Source organism: Lampris incognitus, chromosome 21 (genome assembly GCF_029633865.1).
Source record: "Lampris incognitus isolate fLamInc1 chromosome 21, fLamInc1.hap2, whole genome shotgun sequence".
Taxonomy (NCBI): Eukaryota; Metazoa; Chordata; class Actinopteri; order Lampriformes; family Lampridae; genus Lampris; species Lampris incognitus.
In genome coordinates, this window is record NC_079231.1 from 6,261,449 (window position 1) to 6,284,349 (window position 22,901).

At 45.8% G+C, this 22,901-nt stretch overlaps 1 protein-coding gene across 1 annotated transcript in view; it reads right to left on the bottom strand.

The window, feature by feature from the left end:
- Positions 1-4,644: 4,644 nt before the first annotated feature.
- Positions 4,645-22,901, bottom strand: part of LOC130131283 (bile salt export pump-like) — a 28,778-nt gene continuing 10,521 nt past the window's right edge. Inside the window, exons 18-28 of the mRNA XM_056300909.1 lie at positions 21,289-21,409; positions 19,998-20,165; positions 17,532-17,636; positions 16,610-16,771; positions 15,368-15,571; positions 9,400-9,641; positions 8,971-9,127; positions 8,117-8,314; positions 5,855-6,061; positions 5,468-5,614; positions 4,645-4,922 (exon numbers count right to left, since the gene is read on the bottom strand). Coding sequence (XP_056156884.1) covers positions 4,722-4,922; positions 5,468-5,614; positions 5,855-6,061; positions 8,117-8,314; positions 8,971-9,127; positions 9,400-9,641; positions 15,368-15,571; positions 16,610-16,771; positions 17,532-17,636; positions 19,998-20,165; positions 21,289-21,409 — 1,912 coding nt within the window. The 3' untranslated portion in view covers positions 4,645-4,721. The remainder of the gene's footprint in view (positions 4,923-5,467; positions 5,615-5,854; positions 6,062-8,116; positions 8,315-8,970; positions 9,128-9,399; positions 9,642-15,367; positions 15,572-16,609; positions 16,772-17,531; positions 17,637-19,997; positions 20,166-21,288; positions 21,410-22,901) is intronic.

Sequence of the window (22,901 nt, forward strand, 5' to 3'; positions counted from 1 at the left end):
TGTGCTGTTGAGGACCACGTCCTGATTGTCTCAGTTAGTGGTAGCCACCCAGGCGCGGATCTACGGGGTGGCAAAGGGTGGCAGCTGCCACCTCTGGGACACAGTCTTGCCACCCCGTTTATAAATCAGATAATGTGTTTTTAAAGTGTATTTTATGTACATGCATGGTGAAGGCCAATGAGACCCGCACCAAACTCATCTCAAACAGAAGTCGCCGATTTCAAATCCCCCTCCCCCTCACAGGCGCGGCTCTACGGGGTGGGAGCTGCCACCTCTGGGACACAGTCTTGCCACCCCTGTTGCCACCCCAGGAAAAAATCTCTAGATCCACCACTGTAGCCGCCGCTGTGGCTGTCAGTCTGATGTAGCAAAGCACCGGTTTATAAAGGTCGAATCAATTCAAATTTGCATATGATCTGATTGATTTCTCTCTTTTTTTTTCAAATTCGTATGCACAGCAACACGATACAAGCAGCAGTGACCAGCCATGAAGTATTGCCACGTGCTTAAAAAAAAAAAGTACTAAAAAGAGCAGCTCATCACAAAAAAGAGAAATATAGAGTAAATAAAATAATATATAAAAATTAAAAAAATCTATAGAGAATGTTATAATATTAATGATAATATTAAATATTATATATATATTTATATATATTTATATATATATAAATATCTGTGATGGCCTGGCGGCCTGTCCAGGGTGTCTCTCGGATAGGCTCCAGCATCCCCGCGACCCTGAGTGCAGGATAAGCGGTTTGGATAATGGATGGATATGTAAAAAAAAAATATATATATATAAAGGCAGAAAGTAATAAAAACATTTCTGGTTACCTTGATTTTTTTGTTTTTTATATTTGGGATTTTTTTGGTTTTATTTTATTGATCCACGTAGGGAGACTGCTCTGCATTTCACCCATCCTATTGTGTAGGAGCAGTGGGCAGCTGCAGCACCTGGGGACCAACCCCTGTTCTTCTTTCCATTGCCTTGCTCGGGGGCACAGGCAGGAGTATTAACCCTAACATTCATGTCTTTTTGATAGTGGGAGGGAACCGGAGCGAACCCACGCAGACATGGGGAGAACATGCAGACTCCGCACAGAAAGGACCTGGGATGACCCCCCAAGGTTGGACAACGCCAGGGTTCGAACCCAGGACCTTCTCGCTGAGAGGCGACAGCGCTAACCACTGCGCCACCGTGCCGCCCTGACTAAATGTCTACTACATGTCCACCTTTACCTGTCTGATTACAAACGTGGAGCACATGTCATAGGTATGTATATGATATTTACCTGTGGTGCGGGGAACTGCAGCTTGTTTGTATGCAGTCGGTCCGTAATACATTTCTAGTACAAGGTTATGAGCGCATGCAGTAACGACTTTATATTTTATGAATAGGGAGGGGAAAAATGACAGATTGAATATCAAATTGAAACTGGGGTTGTAATTTAGTTAATGGGACCCTTGTGCTCTGTGCGTTTACATTTTACCACATCACATACTGGCTGCTTATTCAATACACACACACACAAACGCACACAATCCTGAGGACGGATTATTGCTTGGAGCTTGTCTTCTTTTTTCCCCCCTGTGTAAATCACCTCTCTGATCATTGAGATTCTGCTTGTGGTGGTGTAATAATCAGGATAACGAAGGCCCTGACGATAACCGTTATCATCGGTAATTCTGAAACGGCCTCTAAATATACTACGCCGCTGTTCATTTTCATGAACGTCTCCGGCTAAAGTTGCATTTTCAAGAATCAGTTGGTGTTGGCGGGAACCGTTATTTCTCCACGTGTGAATTCAGCTCAGATCACATGTGCACACCACCACTTTCTCGCGAGCCGATCAACCAAAAGCCCTTAAATGGGGGCAAAATACGGTTGATTTACAGGGAAATTGTGTCCCTGTTTAAGAGATGCAGGATGTTCTTTTGTGTGGTATATGTGGTTGACTGTCCTTACCTCATCTCATCTCTTCCCTTCTCTGGTCTCACTTTCCAACAGCTAACATTAAAATTCCCATTCAAGCCTCATCTAACCCCCTCCAGTTAACTGTGGACAGGATGAAATAGAAGGCTCTGTCCGTCTTATTTACTGCTCCTCTGTGGAAAGCCATTTGCCGGCCGTCTTCTCTCTGGACTATAATGCTCCTTGACTGTCAGCACTTTAAATCCTTTAGGGACCCACTGTCCAGCTCAGGACAGAGGCACAACAAACACACCACGCGTATGGGAAATTAATCATTGAAATGTGCGGCCGTATAAAAATGAGAGCTACCGGCGTTGTAATCCAAGAAAATTCACTCGTAGCAAACGCATTCAAGTGCAAAATGCGCTTTCCTCGTCGTGGTTTAATAAGTACTTCATCACTACGGCCTTATTTTTTTTTTTTTTCTTGAGCTGCATGTGTTGGTGGTGGATATAGCTGGTAAAAGGGTACAAAAAGGTGGCTTTCTCCTATGTCGTGTTATCAGGATCATGAAAAACACACCAAAAGCCTTGCACAGGTGAGCATATCTTTCACGACCCCTCTCTCATCCAGTGGCCGACATCATTCAAGTCTCCGGCGCCAGTTTTCATCAATCAATATCGCATTGGCACTACAAGGCACAAAGTCAAACAGTGTCCTCTTGCTGATTGAATCAGCAGAGAAGGCAAGGAGATTAGATCGCCTTCCTGGAATGCTAATTTGCCAGTAGTCTGGGTCCTGGGATGTTGTGATTAAAGACTCAATTTCCCAGAGGTCAGTGTGGTGTTATGGGGCTGCACGGTGGTCCAGTGGTTAGCATTGTTGCCTCACAGCAAGAAGGTCCTGGGTTGGAACCCCAGGTCCTTTCTGTGTGGAGTTTGCATATTCTCCCTGTGTCTGCGTGGGTTTCGTCCGGGTGCTCCGATTTCCTTCCACAACCAAAAGACATGCATGGTAGAGTTAATACTCCTGTCTGTGCCCCTGAGCAAGGCGATGACAGAACTGGAGTTGGTCCCCGGGTGCTCACGGTGGCTGCCCACTGCTCCTAGTGTGTGTATAGAGTTAAATGCAGAGGGGGCGTCCAGGTAGCGTAGCGGTCTATTCCGTTGCCTAACAACAGGGGGCTCGCTGGTTCGATTCCTCGTGTTGCCTCCGGCTCGGTCGGGCGTTCCTGCAGACACAATTGGCCGTGTCGGCGGATGGGAAGCCGGATGTGGGTATGTGTCCTGGTCACTGCACTAGCGCCTCCTCTGGTCGGTCGGGGCGCCTGTTCATGGAGGAGTGGGAACTGGGGGGAATAGCGTGATCCTCCCACGCGCTACGCCCCCCTGGTGAAACTCCTCACTGTCAGGTGAAAAGGAGCGGCTGGCGACTCCACATGTATCGGAGGAGGCACGTGGTAGTCTGCAGCCCTCCCCGGATCGGCAGAGGGGGCGGGCCGGGTGCAATTGGGGGGAGAAAAAGGGGGGGAGAGAGTTAAATGCAGGGGATGAATTTCAGAGCATTTATGCACAGTGACACTATAACGTCTTCATCATCTTCGTCATCCGCGCTGACATCTGACATCCGCACTCCTTTCGGCACGGCTGTCACAAATGGTGACATCAGCAGCCGTTACACAGAATGGCAAATCGGGCCGCTGTCTCAGATTAAACATTCTTGTCAGAGTCTTTCCATTCAGCAGGGAGGGGAGGGGTGGGGTGGGGGTCTTAAAGAGCTGTGTTCTGCTATCAAACTGCTTATTCATGGGTTAGTTTATGCGAGGATAAAGCGGAGGGAGAGGCCTACAGCGTCTCTGATATAAACGGCTAAGCCCTGAAATGCTGACACGCGGCATTATCTTCACATAACAGGAGATCTTTCCGCGCATTATCGTCTCCGTGGTAGACGTCGGCGCGCGGGGGGGGCTTTAATGCTATTGTGTCCCGCCTCGCCGGGGGTGGAAGGAGACAGTCACAAACAAGGTGTTCAGTCTGCTCTCACCATCGGGTTTATTAAAGCACACTGATGTTAAAGCATGTCAATGATCCAACTTAAGTAAAAGTAATAACGAGGAGAGAAAAAAAAAAACGTCATAGAAAGTCAATAGAAGATACACAACACAGAACTAGGATGGAGGACGTGTTTCTGGATGTCATATAAACTGACCGACATGACTTACAGACACTACGTCAGTATTACGGCACTAATATTCGATGCAGGCTTTGCTTATTTACCCTATTCAAATTATGCCTGAAACCATGGTAACGGCGGAACGACCACGGGTGTGCAGACTCGTCCGCTGTTAGGCCACGAATTGTGTGTTCGACGACCCTGAAATGTATCCAAAAAAGCGAACGGCGTCCAGTCCTCAAGTCGACGTCGACACTAGGGTAAATACAGACGTCGTTTTCGATTCGAGACATTGGATTTCAAAATGGTAGAAAGACGGCGTGCAACCACCGCGGGCAAAAAAGGGCGACAAAATAAATATATTCAGCAAGTGAACAAATGTGTTGCCGTGTGGCGAGATAAAATGGCGTCTCGCTTCCCGGTTCTCGCCTATAAAAGCAAAAGCAAATGGTGGACGTTACCGTCATGAGAGCCAGAATTACAGCGCATACCCAAGGGGGGGGGGGGGGGAGATGAAATATTGCAACGCTCATCTGGCTGACTTCCAGTGGCGGCGATAACACCGTGCTCCCCCCCCTCGCTCCTGTCTCGAGGCCACGAAGCCCCCTTTTGCTAATTAGTGGCCGCTCCCCCTCAGCAGTTAGCTGATGGGCGCTCCTGTGGTGACCAGTTTGTAATAGGCTCCCTTGAGGGCCATGAGCTCGTCGTGCGTCCCCTTCTCGATCACACAGCCTCTGGACATGACGGCGATGATGTTGGAGTTCTGAATGGTCGACAGCCGGTGGGCGATAACGATGCACGTTCGGCCTTCCCGGGCTTTGTCGAGGGCCTCTTGCACAGTCTGCAACAGGATAATAAATGCACACACAAAAAAAAAAAATACACTAAAAAAAAACTCATATTCAGTATAGCAATGTAAATGTAAACATGCAGAAACTTGCAAAGGTGCACATGCACAAAGAGGTGCACGTGTACCTGCACGGGAACACAGACACGGACACCAGGGAGGCTTAAAATGACAGTAATTTCACAATCATGCCGTGATTACTGTCATTACGTGTGCCAATGGGGAGCTGCACGCTGCGGAGGCCTCTTTTCTCCACGGTGTGCCACAGACATTTAGGTTGGAAAAGCCACAGCACCGGCTTATAGGCCATTTGGAGCCGAGCGGTCTCTGCAGCACGGTGGGTTTGCCACTGGTGTTGTTGGTGGTAATGACAGAGGAGACGAGCAACAGCGATGTTAATGATAGTAATGATTCACCGCCTGCACTCCATGACCCCCCCCCCCCATGCCTGCACAATACAGACAATACAAAGCATCTGTAAAGTGCCGCGTGTGTCCCTGGATGGTAGTGATGGTAACGTAATTGGGGATGGATGGTACCTTCTCGCTCTCCGTGTCCAGGGCGGAGGTCGCCTCGTCCAGGAGCAGGATTTTGGGGTCGCGTATGATGGCCCTGGCAATGGCAATGCGCTGTTTCTGACCACGGGACAGCTGAGAGCCCTGGGCGCCGACGTTGGTGTCGTATTTCTAGAGCAGCAGTACGAGATGTGAACTAAGGCTGGGCAACATGGAGAATTTTAAAGTGACAATCAGGGATTTTGACACAATACCAATATATGTTACGATATCTGCCCACATGTGAACTTGAGGTCTCTGGAGATTTACGTACACAAAATGGATTCTCACAGCATAGATGTTGAAACGCGGTGAAGTACCGCACTAGTCTTTCACTGGTGGGTGTCTAACTGGCCCATAACCTTCTCGTACCTCCGGAAGGGCCATGACGAAGTCGTGAAGCTGGGCTTTCTTGGCGGCGGAGATGACGTCGCTCATGCTGATTTCCCGCGTGTTGTCGCCGTATTTGATGTTGTCGGCAATGCTGCAGTCGAACAGGATGGGCTCCTGGGACACGATGCCGATCTTGGAGCGCAAGAAGGGGACGTTGACACGGGTGGAGTTGTGGCCGTCAATCAGCTGCAGGGAAACCATATTTACCGTTAGTCCAACTAATAGTCGCGCCCCCTGCTTCTTCTGTGGTCCTCACATTTATAAAGGTGATATCTGAGCACCGATTCCTAAGTATATACGGGTGAGACTCCTGCGTATACACAAGACATATCTAGATGTATAGAGGTGATATCCTTTTCATCTCACAGGGCATGACGTCAGGACTGTGCGAATCCAAGCAGCCTAAAACTCAGCTGGCAGTGACCCCTACACCGCCACATAGACGACCTACAACTTGGGTGAGATTCAGTGTAGTTTACAACAACGCTCAGATTTGGCACGATGCTGCCTGTGTGTTAAGAGAGTAGGAGACGGTTCGACTGCCAAGTGCAGTAAATGGACAGGACCTGTTAACACTGGTTCATATTTACACTGACATCTATCTATCTATCTATCTATCTGTCTATCTATCTATCTATCTGTCTGTCTCTCTATCTGTCTATATCTCCCTGTCTGTCTGTCTGTCTGTCTGTCTGTCTATATCTCCCTATCTATCTATCTGTCTGTCTCTCTGTCTGTCTGTCTGTATCTCTCTATCTATCTATCTATCTATCTGTCTATCTATCTGTCTATCTGTCTGTCTGTCTTAGGTATCTATCTATCTATCTATCTATCTGTCTATCTGTCTGTCTGTCTGTCTGTCTGTCTGTCTGTCTGTCTGTCTGTCCGTCTCTCTATCGATCAGTCTGTGTATCTGTCTGTCTCTGTCTGTCATAGGTATCTATCTATCTAGTATCTATCTGTCTGCCTGTCTGTCTGTCTGTCTATCTGTCTGTCTTGGGTATCTATCTATCTGTCTGCCTGTCTGTCTCTCAATCAATCTATCTATCTGTCTGTCCGTCTCTGTCTATCTCTCTGTCTATCTTATCTACCTGTCTGTCTGTCTGTCTGTCATAGATAGATATTATCAGTATCAATCCAGATGGTAATAACCCCGTTTTAAAAGGAAATCAGACTTCTCCTTGTATGAACATCTCTACAGGCATGATCTAATAAAGTAGTTTGGGACCCTGCAAGACCTTTTAAAGGTTCCTGTTATGTTTTTATTTTCTTCATATTGAGGAGTCATTAGCAGGTATCGCCTGAAGATGGTGTGTTTCATGCTTTTGCAGGCGGTTCATGTGTCTTTGTTTATGTCATGGTAGTGGTAGCGGTGGCTGTCTGGTTTTATCATCTCCGGTGTTTTCCACGCGCTTATCTACACGCCAGTAACCCGCACACGCAACCCGTAAAGTTTCACGAGAAGCAATTTTCTTTCATTTTACATCACCTCATGTCGTGTGTAGCAAGTGTGCATGCATGCATGCATGTATGTGTGTGTGTGTTGGGAAAGTAGTTCTCAATCAGGTCCTCAGGCACCACCAATACTGCTGGCTTGCTGACCGGGTGGTTCATTGTATTTGCCTGTTGTTCCAGGTGTAAAACCCGACTGATTGGATGGAGGCCGGAATAACTGGAACAACAGGTGAATGTAATGAACTACTTGGCAGAATAGAAAACCATTAGTATGGATAGCACCCAGGGACCTGACGGAAAAGCACTGTTAGAGTGTGTGTGTGTCTCTCTCTCTTTATTTTATTTTTATTTTTCTCCCCCCAATTGTATCCGGCCAATTACACCATCCCGGTCGCTGATCCGGGGAGGGCTGCAGACTACCACATGCCTCCTCCGATACATGTGGAATCGCCAGCCGCTTCTTTTCACCTGACGGTGAGGAATTTCCCCAGGGGGATGTAGCGCGTGGGAGGATCACGCTATTCTCCCCAGTCCCCCCACCCCCGAACAGGCCCCCCGACCGACCAGAGGAGGCGCTAGTGCAGCAACCAGGACACACAACCCACCCACATCCGGCTTCCCACCTGCAGACACAGCCAATTGTGTCTGTAGGGATGCCCGACCAAGCCGGAGGTAACACGGGGATTCGAACCGGCGAGCCCCATGTTGGTAGGAAACGGTATAGACCGCCACCTCACCTGGACGCCCCCCCGTGTGTGTGTGTGTGTGTGTGTGTGTGTTTCTTACCACTTTGCCACGGTCGGGATCATAGAACCTCTCCAGCAGCTGGACACTGGTACTTTTCCCACAGCCGCTGCTGCCCACGAAGGCCAGCGTCTGACCGGGCTTCACCGACACATTCAGTCCATTCAGGACCTGGATGTCCGGCCTGGTGGGGTAGGTGAACTTACAGTCGATGAACTCAATGTCCCCCCGGAAGCCAGCCTAAGGTCCAGATTTAGTAAAAGGAGATAAAGAGGGGAAGGGGTGATCCATAACAAGAGCACCGAGACTGGTGTTTTTCTGTGTGTAATGTGTATAATGGCTCCATCTGCTGTATGTAAAATGCTGGGCAATACTGTAACTCTAGTGCAGATATAATGAAGGGTTCTGTGGTTAAAAAAAAAAAACCACTACGCAAAACTAGTGATTCTATTCTATTCAAATAAGAGATTAATTCCGTTTATTTTTCAGATATGATAACTATTTTGGAGTTAGACATTAAAATGTGAACAGAACAGTATCTACCCTGAACACGTTGCCTGCCATTTAAAACACATTTCCACCAGTTGTGACCTCTCGTGTCATCGACAGATACACAAACCACTGTATTATCTATCTCCATCTCTCTGAGAGACTACACCAACAACAGAAAGACCACCTCCATACACCCGAGTACCTCAAGGGCAAAGCCCTTCTTTAAACCATTTCCGTCCACATCCACCCTTTAAGCCACCCAAGTCGGTTGTACAGGTGAAAGCAGAGGATGGTAGTTTTCTGCTGCAGTCACCTGTCTGATTCATAAAGGTCGTCAGCCCTCGTACTTCCCTTTTCCCATCATGCACATGGTGACACGGGGTCATACACGGCCAGCCTCGTACCCATTTGTCTCCCTCGTCGCTGTAGACTCTGATCTTTGGCACGCGGTCAAGGAGCTGGAAGAGACGGGCGGCGGAAATCTTTGCCTTGGCGTAGTCGGGGGTGTAGGAGGAGGCTCTGCCGAGGGCCGTTCCACTAGTCACAATGGCTGAGATGACCCTGTCCCATTCAGAGTATTAGAGCTATGAAATGTGAATCTTAAACACCCCACCACGCCCCACTCTACATTTCTAGTGATAAAAGACAAGATGTGTTGTAGGAGTTTAGTTCTAGTAATATGGTGATGTCACTTAAATGTTGTTATTTCCTGGTCTTAAAGGCTGCATTACAGGAAAGTGGTGCAACAGAGAGATAGACAGCACTGCTGACAGACAGAAAATGACAGAGACCGGGAGACTGTTTAAGGTATCGGTCCACATTTCTCCTCTCACCTGAACACCAGACTGAAGTGGAGCCCCTCCTGTCGTACCAGGTAACCTCCAAACCTGTAGGAGGCAGAATTGGCCAAGAAGACCACACACTGGGCGAAGCCGTAGCATACTCCGTACACGTTAGCCTTCTGCAAGGCTGCACGGTATGGAGCCTCCAGCTGGGCCTCGTACATCTCCACAAAACTCTGTTCTTTCCCCAACCCAGCGATGGTCCTGATGTTGTTCAAGGCCTCCCCTGATATCTGCGTGAGAAATACCGAAGTCATGCCGGGAGGGTTGTTGTGACATTTAGGTCCATCATGCTAAAATAATTTTTTCACTTTCCAGCCAAACTTGTGTCCAATGGTGGCCAAAACTAGTTCTTGGTGTTTGTTGAGACCTTGAATGAGCAAAATAGGATGCATTTAAGAAATCAAGATGTTTAAATTGAGGTCAGGTTTTTAGAAAAGTGGTACATACTGAATTGATTTTCCTTAACTTTCCTGTTAATGCCTAAGTCTCTAGCTCTTGTTGCATTGTACTCTTGAGCGTTATCGCCTGTTTATCGCCAAGAAAACCAAAAAAAAAACTTAAATAGTATTTGCAAATACTCTTTGTGATCTGAATCCAGCATTGAGCCTTTTTTGAAGAACTGCTCAAGAGTAGAGCTGAAACGTAAGAAATAAGGAAAAAAGCCCAATAGTTCCTATCTGGTATTAACACAACCTGGTCTTATTTTGATCTTGAAAAGTTTGCAGTGATGTTGTGAGAGGGCTTTGACCTCTCAGTCAGTGCCTGGATATTCCAGAGCTGGTGTTTACAAACCAAACTGGAAACTGATGATAAGTCGTCAAATACTGATAAAGAACATAGACAAACCATTCAAATGTACATACGTATTGCACTGTGTGCCTGTGTGCATGCATGGATGCTTTTGTATGTTGGGCACATGTAGGTGCCATCACCAGAGTAAAAGTAGTATTGCCAAACTTTCTCGCTAAGCACAATATGGTGTATGCATTAGATAAACGACTCATTAAGCAGCCAACTAATTTTCAACAGTGTGGTTATTGTATGTTTACATCCAAAATATTTGAACGATGTAACTATAGGTCATATCACTGAAATAAAACAGTTCCCCACAGATTTTTTTTTTTAGTATGGTTGGTGAACCCAAAACCCTATAGGGTGGTCAAGAAGCATGAAACCCGATTAAGAAATTATCACAATTACAATATCTAAAAGAGGGTGAATATAGGTAAAGTGGGACACTTTGTGATAATTTACATTTTGCATCATTTTAAATTATGACCCAATTCCAAATGTATTAAATGTCAGAGCTACGGACACTTACAATAAACTTAGAGATGAATTTTAGTAATGGAAGTATATACACATAAAGATAGATGATGGCTTAAGTGTCCTGCTTTACCAGTTGTCCCACTTTACCTGTATTTTGATAAATAATCATAAACTTTATTTATATAGCACTTTTCTTAACAATGTTACAAAATGCTTTACAAGAAATAAAACCAGACAAGTCAAATAAAATGAGAATAAGACCAAAGGACATAAGCACAGAGGAGGTATAGACAATAAATAAGATCAAATAAATAAGAATAAAAATATATATCAAACATTTCCAAAAGCTAAAAGAAGAGATTTAAAAGAAGCTAGAGACATAGTGTGTCTGAGTTAAGTAGGCAGAGAATTCCATGGTGTAGTGGCTCTAACAGCAGAAGCCCCATCACCATTTGTGACAAACTGTGACCTGGGCATAACCAGCAGGGCTCCATCTGCAGATCTTAATGGTTGAGAGGGTGCATGCCAGGTCAATAAATTAGAGATGCATTTAATAATAATAATAATTTAAACTTATATAGCGCTTTTCTAACACTCAAAGTTGCTTTACAATAAACGGGGTGAAACAAGACAACAGATAAACAACACAGACATACAGGGGTGGATGGGAAGGGGGGCTACGAGAGGGAGAAGCAGCAGCCATACACGACGCCAGCAGTACGCTCCAACTTAGACAGATACAAAAGGGGAAGAAAAACAAACATCATAAATCACATAAATCACAGATGAAAGCAAGTCTGAAGAGGTGATTTAGGAGCAAGACAATTTAAGGCCTTAAAAGTGAGCATACATTTTTAAAATCAATTCGAAATCTAACCAAGAACCAGTATAGGGAGGCAAGCACAGGGGTGATGTGATCATGGCTTTTTGTCCCGGTCATAAGTTGAGCAGCAGCGTTTTGTACCAGCTGCAGACGGTGGAGGGAGCAGATACCCAAGTAAAGTGCATTGCAATAATCAAGCCGAGAGTAGATAAAAGCATGTACAACTTTTTGTAGATCGGCTATTGATTAAAATGACCAAATTTTAGAGATTATCTTGAGCTGGAGAAAACATGACTGAACAACATTTTAACTTTATTATAAAAACAGAGGTTAGCATTGAATATTACCCCTAGATTTATAGCAGCCTGCTTAAGACTGCGTGACAGACCACCAAGGTTAGCACCTAAAGGGCTGATGGATTTGAGGGACTAAACAGAATGGCCTCAGACTTATCATCATTAAATTTAAGGAAGCTTTAGGATATCCAGAATTTAATATCAGAGAGGAAAGTTGTGAGATTTACTAGGCTGCTAGGATCTGTGGGTTTTAACAACATGTATAAATTGAGAGTCGTCACCATAGAAATGATAAAACACATCATGATTTTGAATAACCTAGCCAAGAGGCAGCATATATATAGAAAAGAGAAGGGGGCCAAAAACTGAGCCTTGAGGGACACCACAACTTAACTGAGCCATCGAGGAAGTAGAGTTACACAGTACAACAGAAAAAGTTCTGTTGGAGAGGTATGAGCGTAATAAATTAAGAGCCGAGTCCTTGATTCCTACCCAAGTCTCTAAGCAATGTAAGAGGATACTATGATCGACTGTGTCAAAGGCAGCACGTAAAGAACTAAAATCAAGCAGTCACGTCTGTCTGCAGTCAGCAGTAGGTCATTATTAGTAACCTTAACAAGAGCTGTTTCAGTACTATGAAGTGCCCTAAAACCAGACTGGAAACTGTTAAAAACACTATTATTATCCATAAAAGGTATCAGTTGAGATGCAATTATTTTCTCCAGAACCTTTGGTAAAAAAAGACAAACTGGAGATTGGACTGTAGTTACTGAAGGACAGGGGGTCAAAATTACGTTTTTTCAGCAATGGGTGAACAAACAAGGGCATGCTTAAAACTGTGTGGAAAAGAACCAGAGACCAATTTTGTTATTCTGCAAAATTGTTAAAATTTTGCAGAATAACAGCTAACAGTGGAAATGCCTCCTTGAGCAGCTCAATGGGGACGATGTCTAAGATGCAGGAGGAGGACGTCATGTGGGAGACTATACTCTCTAACTCTGAAATTGTAATGGGCTGAAACTGGGTAAAAGAGGCAGAATTAACACGGGGAATGGAAAGAATGCGAGGGTCAGGCCGGATTTGCGACCTGCTATTCTCTTACGAAATGAATGAGAAATTTTTTGGACAGCTCAACATCAGGTTCAGAAAAAGAATTGGATGGACCGTTAATGATGGAATCAATTACCCCTAAATAGAACTTTAGGATTGTGGTTATTTCTAGATATGAGTTCAGAGAAGTAAGCCAATCTCGCATCCTTAACTGCTTTCTGATAACTTAACGTTTGGTTTTTAAGAGTGTTATGTGCTATTTCAGACCTGGTGACCTTCCATTGTCATTCAGATTTTCTACAGTCTTTTAAGGGCTCGAGTGTGATCATTCAGCCGGGGAAGTTATTTGATTTTTGTTTCCTAGTTTTAAACGGTGCAGTTTGGTCGAGGATGAATGGGCACTGATCGTTGAATGAATTTAACATTGCATCTGGACTGACAGGGGATATAGAGGAATTAAAGGATGATGAATTAGAAGCATTACAGAATTTAACTGCATAACCAGTGTTGAGAATGTGAGCCTGTGTTGTAGGGTAGAGGCCAGGGGTAGAGAGATGTGATGGAATAAAAACAACAGCTTTGCGTTCAGTTACAAGCATATCCACCAGATTAAGACACTTGAGAGAGAAACCAGATGTAAGGCCCCTTTAACAGATTGAATAAGGTCAAAAGAGTCCTACAAGATCTAAAAAAAAAAAAAGAGAGATGAGGGAATGGGAGGACAAATTACATGAATACGTCACCAATAATAAACACCCTGTTCAAAGAAAATAAAATTGCCTAAAGTAACAGGATGGCACTTAAGCCCCAGCTTATAAAAAACAGCTAGACCACCCCCTCTTCCAGAGGGCCTGGGAATATGAAAATGTGCAAAATAAGGGGGCCTAGCCTCAATCAGGGGAACAGCGTCGCCATACTGTTTACATTATGAATTAAGTCTCAGCAGCAGCTGACAGCTACACAGCTGAGTCAAGTACTTGTCTGGACCACTTCATGATAGAAGCTGACCAGCGACCAACTGATGATGATGCCAATTTGCTGGTTTTTATGTACAATCTCAGCTGTGATTTGAAGTCTAGCTAGATGATTGATCCCCCCCCCATTTTTCTCCCCAATTGTACTTGGCCAATTACCCTATTTTCAGAGCCCTCCCAGTCACTGCTCCACCCTCTCTGCCGAGCCAGGGAGGGCTGCGGACTTCTGCATGCCTCCTCCGATACATGTGGAGTCTCCAGCCACTTCTTTTCACCTGACGGCGAGGAGTTTCGCCAGGGGGACGTAGCGCGTGGGAGGATCACGCTATTCCCCTTAGTTCCCCCTCCCTCCTGAACAGGCGCCCCGGCCGACCAGAGGAGGCGCTAGTGCAGCGACCAGGAGACACACCCACATCCGGCTTCCCGCCCGTAACCAATTGTGTCTGTAGGGACGCCTGACGAAGCCGGAGGTAGCATGGTGAATCGAACCAGCGGTCCCCATGTTGGAAGGCGATGGAGTAGACCGCTACGCTACCCGGACGCCCGGTTGCTATTTGACACGACTGGTTGAAATGTCTCTCCCGCTGAGCTGTTTCCCACTGTCTCTGATCCCGGCGGTCTTCCGGTGGCAAAGAGGAACGTTCTGTCTGCTACGACACAGTGCACGCACACCGCCGTGGTAGTCGTGCACAGGCACTCAAATGGTGTATCTAGCTCGCTGATACAGTCGAATGTTTTCACATGTGGCAGCAGATTGCAGAATCAGATTCTTCACTTCATAAAATTAGGTTTTCATCACAGGTTACTCGAGTCTTCCAAATCAAATGAACACCATATGGTCTGGCAACACTTGTTTGAGAAGTAGTAGTGCCATCTCAATACTGGCTCTGGGTTTGTGTGTGTGTGTGTGTGTGTGTGTGTGTGTGTGTGGGCTCAATTATGTATGTATCTATGTTTCTGCGTATGTATTATGTACGTACATATTTATATATGTATGTAGGCTATGTGGGTACATCCACATTTTTTCTGGTGTGTGTGTGTGTGTGTGTGTGTTGATGCCTATGAGCATGGATGTGTGTGCATTAATCTTTGAAGATGGACCTCTTCATGCCTTCCATGAACTAAACTTAGCACAGAAAGTAAGGAAATGTGTGTTTGGTAGATTATGTCTTTGTTGTAACAATGCTTCTTGGCAATAAATCTTATATCAGGCAGCTGATTGGCAGCACCTGGGGTACCAGAAGCTCAAAACAAGAGTCAATAGCAACAGCAAAATACGCTGTTTGGCATTGGCAGAGAAGATTTGGCAAATTTCTCATAGGCGCAACCCACATACTCAGCTCTGCTGCTCACCCCACAAATGCATGTTCCTTACAAATGTGGCCCCATTTAAAAGGGAAATAAACAGGCTTTCCAACGGAATAAGATCTATTGCCAAGAAGCATTGTTACAACAAAGAAATACTCTACCAAACACACATTTCCTTACTGTTTGTGCTAAGTATATATATGCTTTACATTAAGTGCAGTGTAACCAGTTCCTACCTGTCCTGCAGCCTCCATGGCCTGCTTGTCCTGCTTGGCGAAGCCTGTGAGCATCTTCGCCTGGAGGCCCCCTGACAGAGCTATGAAGGGCAGGAAACACATGATGACCAGCGTGAGCTTCCAGCTGAAGTAGAAGGAGATGATTACCGCCACGCCAATGTTGGTCAGGGAGTTGACGATCATGCCGATCTGGGAGCCCGTGGCCTGGGTGGAGGTCGACAGGGAGACGAAGAGGACGGTTTGATTCGGTTACGTCTGTGGCAAAGTAAGCTTTGATGAACTGCAATTGTAATGCATTGAAATTCTATTGGCGGGCTCGAAAAGATGTTCTCGCTTCCAAAAACCATCCTGTAATTCTTTGCACCCCCCCCAACTGTATCCGGCCAATCACCCCACTCTTCTGAGCTGTCCCGGTCACTGCTCCACCCCCTCCACCTATCCGGGGAGGGCTGCAGACTACCACATGCCTCCTCCAACACATGGAGTTGCCAGCCACTTCATTTCACCAGGGGGTGAGTTTCATTTCACCAAGGGGGACGTAGCATGTGGGAGGATCACGCTATTCCCCCCAGTCCCCCCACCCCAAACAGGCGCTCCGACCGAACAGAGGAGTGGCTAGTCCAGCGACCAGGACACATACCCACATCCAGATCCCCACCCGCAGACACGGACGCCCAACTATGCCGGAGGTAACGGGGATTCGAACCGGCAATCCCCGTGTTGGTAGGCAATGGAATCGACCACCATGCCATCCAGACGCCCCCTTTGCACCTTTGTTGTGTGCACCATCAACAAACAGCAAAGCGGAAAAAGCGGTAAGCAAATAAAATGTGTTCTTTGCCAATTTTATGCTAAAATGTGTTTGCAGCATAGCGCATGACACCATTAGTGATATGCGAAAACAGTTCCTCTAATCTGAAAGCGTTAAAGGTCTTCCTCTTGGGTTTAGAGGGTTGCACAGATGGGCGTCCTCCAAGTGTAACGAATGTAGTACGTGGCGCATACTACATAAAGTCTATGTACTGGATCGTACGCTGCAGTACATACTATGTGTGTAGTATATACTAACAATTTGGATTCCACTTATGTGAATTGTCTTGATGCAGTCAACTCCACCTCACTGGACTGGTGACATGGTGACAGAAACAGACGTTAACTCTCGTTTGTGCGAATGTCATTTGTCTTGGGTTCCGGCTAGTCGCGCGACTGAGTGACCCTGCAGGGTGCGAGGTTGCAACTCACCCCCTGGACCTGTGAGGCGTCTGTGGCCAGGCGCGTGGTGAGCGCTCCGGGGCTGTTCCTGTGATCGTCGAACCAGCCGATCTCCTGGCCCAGCATGGCGTGGAATCCCAGCCTCCGCAACCGGCGAGTCAGCAGCTCTCCCGACTTGGAAAAGGCATAGCCCTACGAAAGGCACACACACACACACACAAAGTAGTTATTTACGGTCGTTAACACAGGTCATCATCACAGTGTTCATCATTATATCCTACTAATGAGAGGTTTTATTGATCTCTATGGAGGAAATTTAAGCAGGTTAGATTGCCAGGTCAGCTACAAAGTTAGTAAGCTAAGCTTTACCTAAAAAGCCATTTTGAGAAGTTCAGAAGTGTTTTGCAAATGCAGCAGGGTGAAATACAAAGAGCCAGCAAAAATACTTGACAGTTCATCAAAAAGCAAGTATGCAAGAGAAAGTCAGTACATCAATGAAAGAGCAGTGTTCCTCAAGCTTGTGGGGATTCAACCTCGGGCTCAAGGGCACTTGGGCAGGATGGGTGTTTACTGACTGACACGGGGCACGAAGCTGAATCGAGGATGCTTGCTCACTACCCCGCCCTAGCGCCCTTTCAGCCTTGTGATGATGATGAAGACATTGTCTTCATCGTCTTCATTCTCATAATCATTGTCATCATCACCTCCTTATTTTAATTATCGTTATCTTCAAAATTATCATTGCAACCACGTTTCATTATCATCAGCCTCTTCATCATTTTGTCTCATCATCTCTGCCGATCTTTTTCATCAAAAGTTTGGCATCAATGTCCCCAAAACAAGGGAGAGCGCTTGACTTTTTCCCTCCTTCTTGGATGTGAAGAAGATGAGCATGCAGCCAGCAGTGTAGAGCTGCGGCAATCGGTCTTGGTAAACTAGACAGATACACTACCTGCAGCATCTGAGTGAAGAAAGAGGTCAGGCCAACGATGACAAAGAACAGACAGATGCCATCAATCTCCTTCCTCTGGGCCACAGGATCTGAAATGGTGAAAGTCTACCCACACACACACACACACACACACACACACACACACAGGGAGGATAAAGCAAATAGTGGTGGTGCTCCTTTCAGTTATCAGTTGTCTCAAATTAATGTCCAATAATCAAACATGTTCATTCTCCTCCAGAATTATGTGTGCCAAATTTAATTACAACCAGTCTCCAAACAAGCTGACTTTGTTACTCTACGATGGTGTATTAGTGCCATTGGGGGGGGGGGGGGGGGAAATTACGCAGCTGAGGAAGGAGGGTAATATTCTGAGAAAAAACTTGCAAATTTATGAGGAAAAAAACTTGCAAATTTATGAGGAAAAAAACTTGCAAATTTACAAGAAAAGAACTCACAAATTCACAAGAAAAACCTCACAAATTCACAAGAAAAAACTCTCAAATTCACAAGAAAAAACTTGTCTCTCGTATATTTGCGAGTCACTCGAAGAAATGCTTTGAGAATTTCCAACAATGGCCCTGATACGCTGTCGTAGTTATTCAGCGCAGCTTTATCCAGAGAGAACTAAACTCATCCATGCAATCAGCCGGTGTTGTGTCTCATGTAGAGGGAAAATGTGCATGCATATTATCGGCGCTCAGTGGTTTGTAATTGCGGACCACCGCTTTACTCATCCCAGAAATCCAGCAGTGTTCTCTGCTGTAAACCATCTAAGTTTGCACTGAAAATACAGGGCAGGCATTATTTGTCAAGCCTATGAGTCACATAATGAAGTGATTTATCACAAGGTCCTGGTCAGAGAGCCTTGAATTAGATGTCTTTTCTCTGTGAGGGTTAATAAAACGCCGACCCCCCAGTGTCACCTGCTGGAAATGGCTGGATTGATGATTATAATGACCAACAGCAAATAGAAAGTAAAGTAAATTGTGTGAATGGGGCAATTTTTTTCAGCTTCAACAAGGGGAATGAATGATAATTAAATTATCAAATGATTTGTTCCTTAAAGTGTAGTTAACTTGGAAGGGGTAATTATTTGAAAAGTGACCCCATCCTGATCCAATTCAGTATCTATGCAGTACCATAATAAAACTCTCAGACAAAGTCCATCTCTTTTTAAACGAGAGGTTTACTCAAATGAATGGGGGTATTAGACTGACTGTTCAAGGCACTTTAAAACAGCTGTCCGGACTGGTTTTAAAACTTCCAGTACTGGTTTGTGCGTTTAAGAAAACGTGTTTGAGCAATTACAATTACATTCAGCCACGTGGATCATGGCTGAATGTAATTGTAAATGCAGATAAATTTAATTGTTACTAAGTATCATGATAGAGTATCACACAGTAGCCATATCATAGTAGCGTTATATGAAGTAGTAGTGGTGGTACATTTGTTCCATAGTAATCCTATCACAGTAATATTATGTGAAGTAGTAGAGGTGGTACACTTGTTCCATAGTAATCATATCATAGTAGTAAGATGTGAAGTAGTAGATATGGTACATTTGCTGCATAGTACTCATATCACAGTAGTACTACATGAAGTAGTAGTGGTGTGTTTGCTCCATAGTAATCATATCACAGTAGTACAATATGAAGTAGTAGTGGTGGTACATTTGTTCCATAGTAATCGTATTACAGCACTACTATGTGAAGTAGTAGTGGTACATTTGCTCCATACTAATCATATCTTAGTACTATTATATGAAGTAGTAGTGGTACGTTTGCTCCCTAGTAATCCTATCACAGTAGTACTATATGAAGTAGTAGTGGTGCATTTGGGCCATAGTGATCATGTCATAGTAGTACTATATGAAGTAGTAATGGTGCACTTGCGCCATAGTAATCATATCATAGTAGTACTATATGAAGTAGTAGTGGTGCGTTTGCTCCATGGTAATAATATCACAGTAGTACTACATGAAGTAGTTGTACTGCATTTGTGCCATAGTAATCATATCACAGTAGCACTATATGAAGTAGTAGTGGTGCATTTGCTGTCATATAACAGTAGTACTACATGAAGTAGTAGTCCTGCATTTGCTTCATTGTAATCACATCACAATAGCACTATATGAAGTAGTAGTGGTGCATTTGCTCCATGGTAATAATATCACAGTAGTACTACATGAAGTTGTACTGGCACATTTGCTGCATAATAATCATCTCATAGTCGTACAAAATGAAGCTGTAGTAGTGGTAAATGTGCTACCCAGTAATCATATCATAGCAGTGCTATATGAAGTAGTAGTGCGTTTGCTACCTAGTAATCAAAGAGTGCATGTCTTCTCGAGTGCATGTCGAGATCATCAAGAGGCATTGAACCGGAGAATCCAAGTCCAGTAGATGTGCACGCAGAAGTCAGAAAAAAGGGACAGTTATTGGAGCTCCATTGGTGTTTTAACCTTACCGCCAGTATCTGACTGAATAGCAGAGAATAGACAGGATTAACCCCTCCATTAATTGCCGCTCCAATGGAGCCAAACAGCATGTAGGGCCACTCCGGCAGATTGTACTTGAGGATCCTGGCAACAGGAGCGGGCTCGACGGGCTCCTCCTCTTCCTCCGGAATGGCATCCTGGGAGTACATGCACGCATATATATGTGAATACAGATGTGGCAGTAAAAACAGCTGAGTCAAGGTACACACAGACACACTAGGGCTGCAACTATTACTTATTTTCATGATCAATTATTCTATTGATTATTTTCTTGATGAATCATTAAGTCTATAACGCGTCAAAAATACTGACAATTTCCCATCTTTTTTTTTTTTTTTTTGGCTTTTTCCCCCATTTTTCTTTGAATTGTACTTGGCCAATTACCCCCACTCTTCCGAGCCATCCCGGTCGCTGCCCCACCCCCTCTGCCGATCCGGGGAGGGCTGCAGACTACCACATGCCTCCTCCGATGCATGTGGAGTCGCCAGCCGCTTCTTTTCACCTGACAATGAGGAGTTTCACCAGGGGGACGTAACATGTGGGAGGATCACGCTATTCCCCCCCCTGAACAGGCGCCCCAACCGACCAGAGGAGGCGCTAGTGCAGCGATCAGGACACATACCCACATCCGGCTTCCCACCCGTAGACACGGCCAATTATGTCTGTAGGGACACCCGACCAAGCCGGAGGCAACACGGGGATTTGAACCGGCGATCCCCGTGTTAGTAGGCAATGGAATAGACCGCTGCGCCACCTGGACGCACCATGACAATTTCCCAGTGCCCAAAGCGATGTCTTAAAAGTGTTCACATCGCCTAAAACCTGAATCGGAGAAAGGCAAACAAGTCAGCATTTTTGATGCCGCAGCAATTCAAAGTTTGGCATTTTGATTGACAAATGACTTCTATGACGTAATTGTTTGGCGAAACTTTGATTGATTCATTCTCTGTCAGTTTATTGAGAAATTGTTTCGGCCGTAGCGCACACATGTGCATACATCCACACAAAGAGCAGGCACGGAGGCCGGTAGAGGCAGGATGGAGTTATGTAAATCTACGCAGCATGTTAATCCCTCACACTCATACATCCATGTGTCAAAAAGCAAACATGCGAGCATTACTCGGAAAAGGTTAAACACAACTCGACTCGCGCGCTTTACAAGCGATGCCCTTTCCACGAACCGTTGGGTTGTCGACCCGGTTGAACACACACAAGTCCCCACATACACAAACAGATGCACACAAACATGCACACGCAGACCTTGGTTTTGTCTCCTTGCGAAACAGAGTAGGCCCGAGGGCCGAGTTCTCCGGCAATGGGGACAGAGGACTCGGGGATCAGGTTCGACAGTTGGGAGCGGGACCGCTGGCGGATGGAGGCCCTGCAGCAGGAAATAGGAAGCCTTTACTCTGATGTCATCTGGACGGGACCCAGTAGACCTAGATACACCCCTGAGACCAGCACCCAAGAATTGACGTGAAACTGCTATTTTTTTAACGTAGGTCTTCCTTTTAAGATTTAAGTTTCCTTTATTGATCCTCTTGGGGAAATTCAGTTCCTGCAAATTAACCCATCCTCGCTGTGACCTGTGTAGCTAGGAGCAGTGGGCTGCTGCCGTCATGCTGCACCCGGGAATCAGCTCCAGCTCTTTTCCCATTGCCATGGTCAGGGGCACAGACAGGAGGATTAACCTTAACATGCATGTTTCTTTTGATGGTGGGGGAAACCGGAGCACCCGGCGAAAACCCACCGCATACACGGGGAGAACATGCAAACTCCACACAGAGGACAGCCTGGGATGACCCCCAAGGTTGGACAACCCCGGGGTTTGAACCCAGGTCCTTCTTGATGTGAGGTAATGGTGCTAGCCACCGTGCCGCCCTATTGTATTGTATTGGACACTGTACTTTCATATTATTAGGAGTCAAACCAAGCAATGGCTGGCAGAATCATCTAAACTGATTCCGTATTTCTCCCCAATTGCCCCACCCTTCCGAGCTGTCCCGGTCGCTGCCCCCCCCCCTGCCGATCCGGGGAGGGCTGCAGACTACCACATGCCTCCTCCGGTACATGTGGAGTCACCAGCCACTTCTTTTCACCTGACAGTGAGGAGTTTCACCAGGGGAATGTAGCACATAGGAGGATCCCACTATCCCTCCCAGCCCCCCCCCCCGAACAGGTGCCCCGACCGACCAGAGGAGGCACTAGTGCAGCGACCAGGACACACACCCACATCCGGCTTCCCACCCACAGACACGGCCAGTTATGTCTGTAGGGACACCTGACCAAGCCAGAGGTAACACGGGGATTCGAACCAGCGATCCCCGTGTTGGTAGGCAACGGAATAGACCGCCACACCACCCGGACGTCCAACTGATTCAGTATTAAGCAAACTAGCATCAGGCGACTGCCGCACCAAGCTGCGATGTAATCCTTCATCAAATTTTTCTGCACAAAGCAGGCTCAGGATGAGAGGAGTCTAAAGAACCTCCACCATTATAACAGTCATGGATTTACACAGATATCAATCCACTTCTAACGCAGAGCAGATATCTCGCTCCGTAATCCCACGAGGAGTGAGGTGTTGCAGGAAGATAACAGCGGAAGTGTCAATAAGTTTGAGGGAAGGGCAAAAAACGAAAAGAAATTTAAATAAAATCTTAAAAAAGAAAACAAGAAGAGGGACTGTCTTTTCAGAATGGAAGGTGTTTTCGGACACTTCGCATGACACCCTGAGTCTGTTACAATACGATATACTTGACACCTGTTAGTGCCAAAAACAGAGCTCTTAGCTGGTGTAATTTGGTGAAGGATTACGTTTGGTGACTATAGCTGGTTCAGTACAGCAACCAATTACTCAGTTTGACTTCCGC